Source organism: Rana temporaria, chromosome 6 (assembly GCF_905171775.1).
Source record: "Rana temporaria chromosome 6, aRanTem1.1, whole genome shotgun sequence".
NCBI lineage: Eukaryota > Metazoa > Chordata > Amphibia > Anura > Ranidae > Rana > Rana temporaria.
In genome coordinates, this window is record NC_053494.1 from 9,202,043 (window position 1) to 9,214,136 (window position 12,094).

General features: G+C 43.6%; 1 protein-coding gene across 1 annotated transcript in view; it reads right to left on the reverse strand.

The window, feature by feature from the left end:
• LOC120943022 overlaps positions 1-12,094 on the reverse strand; it is a 63,765-nt gene that overhangs the window by 19,070 nt on the left and 32,601 nt on the right. Inside the window, exons 11-12 of the mRNA XM_040356073.1 lie at positions 11,859-12,021; positions 7,445-7,593 (exon numbers count right to left, since the gene is read on the reverse strand). Of these exons, the coding sequence (XP_040212007.1) occupies positions 7,445-7,593; positions 11,859-12,021 (312 nt within the window). The remainder of the gene's footprint in view (positions 1-7,444; positions 7,594-11,858; positions 12,022-12,094) is intronic.

Below are 12,094 nucleotides of genomic sequence, written 5' to 3' on the forward strand. Positions count from 1 at the left end.
GCCCAAATCTACCTGAATCTACCCCATAGTTTTTACTCAAGCTATTTGAGGTTCTCCAGTGGCGGACAATGGTAAGTCTGGTGGCCAAAAGAATGTGGGTTATTATAGTGTGGAAACAGTAAGGTATGTTTTGCATACCGAAGTTCAGGAGGGCTAAAGCGATAACCCTGTCAATTCTGTAATGATTTGGAATATCTCTTGCCAAATCGGCAGAGTGTAGTAATTGCCAGAGTGTAGTTGTTTGTGTGCATTGCCATGTAAAAGAGAAAGGGGGAGCTAGGCAGAAGAGAGAATAGAGAAGACCGCCCCTCCCCAGTAGAAGGCAGCGGAGAAGACCGGGCGCACCCCCACTTTGTAAAAGAGCTTAAAGAAGAAAGGGGCCCCGACAGAAGACAGCGCGAAGTTCTGTCCCCCCCGGCAGAAGACAGCGGAGAAGACCTGGCCTACCCCCCCCCCCATGTAAAAGAGCTTAAAGGGGGAGGGGGCCCAGCAGAAGACCCCCTCAGCTGACTAATAAATTACTTCAAAAATCTGTGTAGTATGTTTTTTTAACCTAACATTTCCCCCCAGGTGAATGGGTAGGGGTACGATGTACCCCATACTCATTCACATAGGGTGGGGGGCCGGTATCTGGGGGCCACCTTAATAAAGGGGGCTCCCAGATTCCGATAAGCCCCCCGCCCGCAGACCCCGACAACCAACGGCCAGGGGGACAAGAGTGCTTTGGGTCGGGGGGCGCAGTGCCTCCCCGCCCCAAAGCACCCACCCCCCCATGTTGAGGGCATGCGGTCTGGTACGGCTCAGGGGGGGGGGGCGCTCGCTCGTCCCCACCCCCATCCCTGTCCGGCCAGGCAGCGTGCTCGGATAAGGGTTTGGTATGGATCTTGGGGGAACCCCCACGCCGTTGTTTCGGCGTAGGTGTTCCCCCTTACAATCCATACCAAACCTAAGGGCCTGGTATGGTCCTGAAGGGGAACCCACGCCGTTTTTTTTTTTAAATTTGGTGCGGAGTTCCCCTTCATGATCAGCGTAACAAAAACCCATGCCGGTGTTTTATTTAACCACTTCCATACCACGCCTATTCTGGAACTTCTCTCCATTTAAAAATGATCATTTTTTTTACTAGAAAATTACTCAAAACCCCAAACATTATATATATATATATCTTTTTAAAAGACACCCTAGGGAATAAAGTGGCGGTCATTACAACGTTTTATCTCCAATGGTATTTGCGCAATAGTTCTTAAAACACATATGCAAATTAAGGGAATCCAATGCCCCCCCCCCCCCCTGGGCACTCAGAACTAGTGCGCCCCCCCCCCCCCTGAAAATTTCTGGGCGGGTCTATAAAAACAGGATGTAGCCTGGACAGGAAGGGGTGGGTCATTTTTAATTAGGAGGTGCAGAAATTTAGTCAGGCCTAGGGCAGCACAAAACCTGAATATACTACTGCATATTAGGGCTTATTTAGACATAATCCGATTTACAGCATGTTTTTAGATTGTGGGAGGAAACCCACGCAGGCACAGGGAGAACATGCATACTCCAGGCAGATAGTGTCACGGGCGGGATTCAAACCAGCGACTCTTTTTGCTGCTAGGTGAAAGTGCTATCCACTACACCACTGTGCTGAACAAACATGTATCTAGAGATGTAGGTTCTTGTGTCCAATACAAGTGGGTCATGGCTAGGGATGAGCCAAAGCCCCCCTTCCCCCGGTAGGGATGAGCTTTATGTTTGACTCAAACATTGGCTGTTCAGCGAACAATTTGGGGTTTTCGCTGCAAATTGAAAACGCAGCGGAACACCCTTTAAAAGTCTATCGGAGAGAATGAAAGAATGTTAATTTTAAAGGTTAATATGCAAGTTATTGTTTGGTGACCCGGGTCCTGCCCCAGGGGACATGTATCAATGCAAAAAAAAAGTTTGGAAAACTGCATTTTTTTGAGGAGCAGTGATTATAATAATGCTTAACCACTTCCGTACCGTAGGATGTCAGATGACGTCCTGGACTTCAGTGGGGGATATCTGAATGATTGGTGCAGCTACAGGCATCATTCAGATATCCTTTTTTATAGGCGGCGATTGTTCACACCATAGGAACGATCATAGCGGCGGTTCTGCTGCTTGATCGTTCTTACAGGCGGCGGGAGGGGACATCCCCCCTCCCACCACCATCCGGTGCTTTTCCGGGCTCTCCCGTGCCATCAGAGGCATGGAAAACTAATTGTTCGCCGCCGAATGAAGAGCATAGAGATTTAAAAACAAAAAAGTCGCAATCGCGGCTGAAAGCATGAGATCAGAGATTTTTTTTTCCCAATCTCATGCTTTCCAGCCTGGAGGACAGATGTGGGGTCTTATTGACCCCGTCTCTCTCCATAAAGAGGACCTGTCACACACTATTCCTATTACAAGGGATGTTTACGTTCCTTGTAATAGGAATAAAAGTGATCAAAACAAATAAAGGTAAAAAAAAAGTGCAAAACTAAAAAAAAATCTGTAAAAAAAAAAAAAAAAATGCCCCTGTCCCTAGTAGCTCGCGCTCAGAAGTGAACGTGCATTTAAGTCCCGCCCACATATGTAAACGCCATTCGAGCCACACATGTGGTAACCTGTAAAAAAAATTCAAGCGTCGCCTATGGAGATTTTTAAGTCCTGACGTTTGGCGCCATTCCATGAATGTGTGCAATTATAAAGCGTGACAAGTTAGGTATCTATTTACTCGGTGTAACATCATATTTCATATTTTTTAATTCATGAAACTGTTTTTTTTTTTGCCAAAAAAAAGGCATTTGAAAAATGATTGCGCAAATACTGTTGGAGATAAAAAGTTTTAATGACCGCCACTTTATTCCCTAGGGTGTCTGCTAAAAAAATATATATAATGTTTGGGGGTTCTGAGTAATTTTCTAGAAACAAAATATAATTTTTACACGAAGGAGAGAAGTGCCAGAATAGGCGCGGTATGGAAGTGGTTAAAGTGAAACAATAAAAGTGAAATATCCCTTTAAATTTCATACCTGGGGGGTGTCTATAGTATGCCTGTGAAGTAGTGCATGTTTCTCGTGCTTAGAACTGTCTCTGTACAAGATGTCATTTCTGAAGGGAAAAAAAAGTAATTTAAAAGTACTCATGGCTATAAATAATACAGAGAAAATTCATTCATAAAAATAAAAAAAAGGGTGGCGTCCCCCCAAATTCAATTACCAGGCCCTTCAGGTCTGGTATGGATATTAAGGGGAACCCCGCCATCAAATTTTAAAAAAAATGACGTGGGGTTCCCCCCAAGTATCCATACCAGGCCCTTCAGGCCTGGTATGGATTTTAATGAGAACTCCACCCCAAATTTAAAAAAAAATGACGTGGAGTTCCCCCAGAAATCCACACCAGACCCCTTATCCGAGCACGCAACCTTATCCGAGCACCGTACCAGGCCACATGCCCTCAACATGGGGAGGATGATTTGGGGTCCACCCAAAGCACCTTGTTCCCATGTTGATGACATGGTAATGGGGTACATTGTACCTCGACCATTTCACTAAAAAAGTGTCAAAAATGTAAAAAAAGACAATTTTGACAATTCCTTTAGTAATGTCTTCTTTCAGCGTTTCTTCTTCTTCCATCTTCATTTCTCCATTCGGGTTTCTTCCTCCATCTTGTTCTTCCTCTGCTTCTTCCTTCGGTCTTCTCGTCTGCATCTTGCACCGGCTTCTTCTTCCCCGCTCGGTTCTTCGGACAAACCGCTTCCAATTGAAGTTCCCGCCGTGTGACGCTTCTGTTCTCCTGACAGTTCTTTTATCACTGAGGACGTGGCGTCACCCGGTGACCCCGCCCCCCTCTGCGCACATGTACTTTACGGGTCTTCCCTATGACTTTCCCCATGGCGTCAGAGGGGGTGGGGTCACCGGGTGATGCCGCATACTCAGTTATAAAAGAACTGTCAGGAGAACAGAAGCGTCACATGGCGGGAACTTCAATTGGAAGCGGGTCGTCCGGAGAACCAAGCGGGGAAGAAGAAGCCAGTGCAAGATGCGGACGAGAAGACCGAAGGAAGAAGCAGAGGAAGAACAAGATGGAGGAAGAAATCCGAATGCAGAAAAGAAGAAGCCGGTGCAAGATGCGGACGAGACGACCGAAGGAAGAAGCAGAGGAACAACAAGATGGAGGAAGAAACCCAAATGCACAAAAGAAGATGATGGGAGAAGAAGCGCGGAAAGAAGACATTAATAAAGGAATTGTCAAAAACCGGCTATGGTCTTTTTTTACATTTTTGACACTTTTTTTGATGAAATGGTAGAGGTACAGATCACTGACTCTGTCCATTCGGAGCAGTAAGGAGCCGGCTCCTACCCCGCTCTCCATCCTGACATTTCCAGGGGGTGGAGGAGGAGCATGAAAGGAGAGAGAAACACGGCGGAATACACGGAGGGAGAGAGAAACACACGGGGGACACGGAGGGATACACGGAGGGAGAAAGAAACGCGGGGGGACACGGAGAGAGAGAGAGAGAAACACAGCGGGGGACATGGAGGGAGGGAGACAGACTGCAGCAAAACAAAGGGGGGCTGGAGGAGGACACGGGACAGTCAGCGGTGATTGTGTGTGGGGGAGTTACAAGCACCGATCACCGCTGATTTTAAAGCAGCTGAAAGCTGTGCGGGGGGAGGGGTGTAGAGAGAAGCAGAGAAATTACTTTTAAATCTATACAGAGGTGATCGGTGCTTGTAACTTCCCCACGCACTGATCACCGCCGACAGTACAAGTATCGGGAGCATTTGCCTGAGTACAAGTACTCGGGCAAATGCTTGGTATTGGTCCCGATACCGATACTAGTATCGGTATCGGGACAACCCTAATAAATACTACATTTAGACATAGTTTTAGGACCTGGGAGATGAGACAACTTCTCTACATGAAGCAGCATGTTTGGGATTCAAACCCAGACACTGAGGGATGCTAAGCAGAAGTTCTAACCTCTAAACCACAGAGACACTACATGTGAGAACCTCCTACACATAACTACACATATACTGCATTTATTTGGACATACATTGATGGATTTACATTACTCAAAAGTTAGTGTAGAATAGTGGTATTACCCTCAAATTTTGGGGAATTACATTCTGATTTCTGATGCTGGTACACATATCATTTTTTTTGGGCTCAAATTATGATTATTTGGAAATAATAAAAAGCACAAAAATTGTGACTCATTTTAAATTTGCATCAGCAATGGTATTGTTTGTGCTTTCTAAAGACACCTGTTGGGTAAAGATTTTTGTGAGATGGAGAGCAACAAGTGAAAGTGACAGAGAAAAATATATTTTACCAAAACACCAAAACATCCCAAAAACAAAATAGCAGAGAAAAACAAAATAGAAGCAGCAACATTGTTACAAGGAACATTTATTTCAGAGAAAGATACATTTAATTTCAACATTAAAAGTATTTATTTATTGTACCATTAGAATCAAAGGCTGAAACTTGCATTGGACTATAATAGCTCCAATTTTCATTCTCAAAAATCAATTTTAGCCAAGTGCTAAATTCTGTATTTATTATAGCGCCCTGTAAAAAAGACACAAGCTAAAATGTGAGCCATTTGCTGGTCTGAGCATGCTCAGTTGTGCTGACCCCTAGTTGTACAAAAACTGGGAATTTATCTCTTCTCAGACTTTTAAAAATATTTCAGTGTAGAAATCACCTTTTCACACAGTTTAAAAGCAGATTATCTTTAAAGAATATTTAGCTCTAATTAGCGCTAAAACAGTATTCACTATAGTGCTGGTGAAAAAATACTCCCAAAATCTAATTTACAATAGGTCCCTGAATCCAAATACCGCCCAAACCCTTAAGCCCTGTACACACGATCGGTTTGTCTGATGAAAACGGACCGATGGACTGTTTTCATCGGACAAACCGATCGTGTGTGGGCCCCATCGGTTTGTTTTCCATCGGTGAAAAAAAAATGGATTAAAAAACGATAGAAAAAAAATCTGATCGTCTGTGTTGAAGTCCATCGGTCAAAAATCCACGCATGCTCAGAATCAAGTCGACGCATGCTCGGAAGAATTGAACTTCATTTTTCTCAGCATGTCGTAGTGTTTTACGTCACCGCGTTCAACACGGTGGGATTTTTGACCGATGGTGTGTAGGCAAGACTGATGAAAGTCAGCTTCATTGGATATCTGGTGAAAAAATCCATCGGATTAGATTCCATCAGATATCCGATCGTGTGTACAGGGCTTTACTCTGCTAAAAGCTGGAGAATTGCACATGAAAATAATGTTCAGAGCATGATATAATTGCCTAAATGGTACTTAACCCCCCTGGCGGTGTTCCCGAGTCTGACTCAGGGTTACATTTTTGTGCTGCGATCGGTAACCCCGAGTCAGACTCGGGCTCGCCTCGCAGAATCCACAGGCTTGGTTTACTTACCTTGTCCCTGGATCCAGCGATGCCACCGCGCTGTGTGAGCTAACGGGTGCTCGCTCGATTCACACAGTGCCTCTGTGTGCCGCCGATCTCCGTTCCCTGCGACGTTACGACGCACGGGGGCGGAGAACGGCACCAAATTCAAAAAGGTAAACAAACACCTTATATACAATATACTGTAATCTTATAGATTACAGTACTGTATGTAAAAAATACACCCCCCCCCCCTTGTCCCTAGTGGTCTCTCCAGTGTCCTACATGTACTTTTATATAATAAAAACGGTTCTTTCTGCCTGTAAACTGTAGATTGTCCATAGCAACCAAAAGTGTCCCTTTATGTCAAAAATGGTTTTAGAAAACAGCGATAATAAATTATAATCACTTGCAGAATTGTGCGATGGCGATTTGTGGGGAAATTCATCATAAAAAAATAAAAGTAATGACAGCGACAATTCTGCAACTGAGCAAATTTCAGTGATTTTGAGTTGATTACATTATTGAATAATTTTTATTATAATTATATTATTATTTGTTATAATTATTTATAGTTATTTATTATATTATAATTTATAATTTTGTTTTTAAAAAAATGTCATACCCGGGATGCCTACTAGACTCTTGTTTGGTCAGATTTAAGTGAGTTATTCCTAAAAATTACAGGCCTACAGTATAAAACGCCAAATTTCCTTGCAAATAATGGTACCGCTTTCAGCACCTAAAATCATCATACCGCTAAGGAGGTTAAATATGCGGTTTACCGCAAATTCGCGCCACAGCGCTATAGTAAATGACCCCCATTATTTCCCATGTGCACAGTCGGAAAAAGAGGAATTAGGTGATTACATAGTTGTGGTATTATCATTATTTGAAACAACTGGCTTTGAATACTTCTCGAGAATACTGTAAATTTCAAGTATCACTTTATATTTGTTTTCCGGTGGAGTTTCCCTTATTTTTTTCATAAACAACTCAAGGAAACTATCTTCATCCATGTCATTAAACACATTACCCTGTGAATATCCTTCAGTAACAGTTTGAAGGACTTGCTCAGATTTCTTAGTCTTGTTTGCTGCAGCTTGATTTTTTTTCTCTCTGCAATCATCATTTTCATAAACCTGTTGCATATCATCCTGCTCACCATCCAGATTGGAAGATGTTCTAACAAAATCAAAAACAGCAAAAGATTGTAAGACCATATACAGCTACAGTATATTGCTTTTTGGATATGCTAGTAAAAAAAATGGGTGGCAGATAAAAAACAAATAAAAAAGTAAGGCTTCATGTACACGGGATGTTTTCTAACCTCTCCTGAACGATATAACTTGACAGCTAGAAACTGGCGTCAAAAAACGGCCAGACATGTTCGGTCGTGTGTAGGCCCGAGCGGACAGGATTCCAGCATACATTTGCCCGCCGGGCCTTTTTCCAGCGGGCAAATATTTCCCAACTTGTTTTAAAACATGCCCGCTGGAATCCTGTCCGCTCGGACATGTTCGGTCGTCTGTACAGACCTACCGCACATGTCCGAGCGCCCGCCATCCCTCGCATGCGTCGAATGACTTTGACGCATGCGTGGAAGCATTGAACAGGCAGGGCCGCCCACGTCGCCGCGTCATCGTCGCGGCGACGGCGCGGCCACGCCCCGCGTAAACGGATTTCTGTATAATGGTGAGTACAGCCACCATACAGAAATCCCCGGGCAGACATGTACGGTGAAAACGGTCCAGCGGACCGGTTTCATCGTACATGTTTACTCGTCTGTACAAGACATTAGGTGTTAATGTCGTCTGTTGTGATGTAAATGAATCTAGTATGGCTTCTAAAGATCTGTCATTGTGTTGTGCTAATTGACCCTGTATTGTGTGAAGGTCTATTGATTAAAATGTGTGTATTGCAAGTTAACAGACAGTCTAAAGGTCAGATGTCTGAGACATCAGCTGTAGTTAATTAGCTCATGTAAATTATGTCAGACCTGGTGCCAGAATGTCTACCCAAAAGGATGTGTATTGGGCTCCTTGTGTCATGTTGTGGGTGGAGTTGAGTCATTGTTCATTTTGGTTACTAACTGTATATAAGAGCCTGATTTTCTCAGTAAAGCGTCTATTCGTTTTGAACCTCAAACAGAGCTGTGTCTCGTTTCTGGAGGAATCCGTATGGGTCATGTTCGCCGGATTGTGGCGTGTCGATAGCTGTCTTGGGTTCGGAATGGAATATCTTAAATGGGGTAACCCCTGTCCCATTTGGGGTTCCGTTACAATATATATATATTGTTAACATTAAAAAGTCTGTAAACAAAACACTGCAAACGCGAGTTACCACGTTTAGAAGCGATTACAAGCTGTTACAGGCATTTGGCATTTCAAATGCCTCTGAACATCTGTCCTGAACCCATTTTTTTGGGTTCCAACAAATGCATCTAAACTCAACTGCCTATGAATGACTATAAATGACCCTGTGTACATGTACTGATCAGATAACATAGAGGAGAGATCGGGGATCCTGTGTACATGTACTGATAAGATAACACAGGGGAGAGATCGGGGATCCTGTGTACATGTACTGATAAGATAACACAGGGGAGAGATCGGGGATCCTGTGTACATGTACTGATAAGATAACACAGGGGAGAGATCGGGGATCCTGTGTACATGTACTGATAAGATAACACAGGGGAGAGATCGGGGATCCTGTGTACATGTACTGATAAGATAACACAGAGGAGAGATCGGGGATCCTGTGTACATGTACTGATAGGATAACATAGAGGAGAGATCGGGGATCCTGTGTACATGTACTGATAGGATAACATGGAGGAGAGATCTGGGATCCTGTGTACATGTACTGATAAGATAACATAGAGGAGAGATCGGGGATCCTGTGTACATGTACTGATAAGATTAAATAGGGGAGAGATCGGGGATCCTGTGTACATGTACTGATAAGATAACAGAGGAGAGATCGAGGATCCTGTGTACATGTACTGATCAGATAACAGAGAGGAGAGATCGGGGATCCTGTGTACATGTACTGATAAGATAACATAGAGGAGAGATCGGGGATCCTGTGTACATGTACTGATCAGATAACACAGAGGAGAGATCGGGGATCCTGTGTACATGTACTGTTCAGATAACATGGAGGAGAGATCGGGGATCCTGTGTACATGTACTGATAAGGTAACATAGAGGAGAGATCGGGGATCCTGTGTACATGTACTGATAGGATAACATGGAGGAGAGATCGGGGATCCTGTGTACATGTACTGATAAGATAACAGAGGAGAGATCGGGGATCCTGTGTACATGTACTGATAGGATAACATGGAGAAGAGATCTGGGATCCTGTGTACATGTACTGATAGGATAACATGGAGGAGAGATCGGGGATCCTGTGTACATGTACTGATAAGATAACACAGGGGAGAGATCGGGGATCCTGTGTACATGTACTGATAAGATAACATGGAGGAGAGATCGGGGATCCTGTGTACATGTACTGATAAGATAACATGGAGGAGAGATCTGGGATCCTGTGTACATGTACTGATAAGATAACATAGAGGAGAGATCGGGGATCCTGTGTACATGTACTGATAAGATTAAATAGGGGAGAGATCGGGGATCCTGTGTACATGTACTGATAAGATAACAGAGGAGAGATCGAGGATCCTGTGTACATGTACTGATCAGATAACAGAGAGGAGAGATCGGGGATCCTGTGTACATGTACTGATAAGATAACATAGAGGAGAGATCGGGGATCCTGTGTACATGTACTGATCAGATAACACAGAGGAGAGATCGGGGATCCTGTGTACATGTACTGTTCAGATAACATGGAGGAGAGATCAGGGATCCTGTGTACATGTACTGATAAGGTAACATAGAGGAGAGATCGGGGATCCTGTGTACATGTCCTGATAAGATAACATAGAGGAGAGATCAGGGATCCTGTGTACATGTACTGATAGGATAACATAGAGGAGAGATCGGGGATCCTGTGTACATGTACTGATAAGATAACAGAGGAGAGATCGGGGATCCTGTGTACATGTACTGATAGGATAACATGGAGAAGAGATCTGGGATCCTGTGTACATGTACTGATAGGATAACATGGAGGAGAGATCGGGGATCCTGTGTACATGTACTGATAAGATAACACAGGGGAGAGATCGGGGATCCTGTGTACATGTACTGATAAGATAACATGGAGGAGAGATCGGGGATCCTGTGTACATGTACTGATAAGATAACAGAGGAGAGATCGGGGATCCTGTGTACATGTACTGATAAGATAACATGGAGGAGAGATCTGGGATCCTGTGTACATGTACTGATAAGATTAAATAGGGGAGAGATCGGGGATCCTGTGTACATGTACTGATAAGATAACAGAGGAGAGATCGGGGATCCTGTGTACATGTACTGATAAGATAACACAGAGGAGAGATCGGGGATCCTGTGTACATGTACTGATAAGATTAAATAGGGGAGAGATCGGGGATCCTGTGTACATGTACTGATAAGATAACAGAGGAGAGATCGGGGATCCTGTGTACATGTACTGATAAGATAACACAGAGGAGAGATCGGGGATCCTGTGTACATGTACTGATAAGATTAAATAGGGGAGAGATCGGGGATCCTGTGTACATGTACTGATCAGATAACAGAGAGGAGAGATTGGGGATCCTGTGTACATGGACTGATAAGATAACAGAGGAGAGATCGGGGATCCCGTGTACATGTACTGATAAGATAACATGGAGGAGAGATCGGGGATCCTGTGTACATGTACTGATAAGATAACATGGAGGAGAGATCAGGGATCCTGTGTACATGTACTGATAGGATAACATGGAGGAGAGATCGGGGATCCCGTGTACATGTACTGATAGGATAACATGGAGGAGAGATCGGGGATCCCGTGTACATGTACTGATAGGATAACATGGAGGAGAGATCGGGGATCCTGTGTACATGTACTGATAGGATAACATAGAGGAGAGATCGGGGATCCTGTGTACATGTACTGATAAGATAACAGAGGAGAGATCGGGGATCCTGTGTACATGTACTGATAAGATAACATAGAAAAGAGTTCAGGAGTAGCTGGAAAAATGCCCCACTGCCCCTAAAAATCTGTTTATCAGCAACAGTGTACATGAAGCCTAACAATTGCAGTGATTAGAGGTCACAAACTAGGTGATCAGTTAAAATAAAAATGCTCCTAAGTCAGGGGTCAGTGGAGGGAATGTATAAACTACATTCATGCATTATCTAATCACAGTCATGGGTCAGTGGGAATAAGAAATGATGTAGCATCTGCATTGAAATGGTGTCCCTGTGTTAGAGGTCAGTGGTCAGTGGAAACGTTGGCCCTGTGATAGTGGTGGGGGGAATATGATGCTATTTACTTACTGCCTTTGATCCAGTGTACATTGCAAAAACTTAAGCTGTTCATAGTAACGATACTTGGTATTTTTAGATGGCAGTGAATCTCTTGTGCTTTTACTGGTTTGTTTATTATATTCTCTGCGGAAAGAATCTGCAAAATTTCTCCATTTTTTACACACGAGACTTACTGGAGAAAAAAAAAATACCAGTTAATTAATGAAAAAAAAAATAATGGCATACAATCTTGAAATGTCTTAATA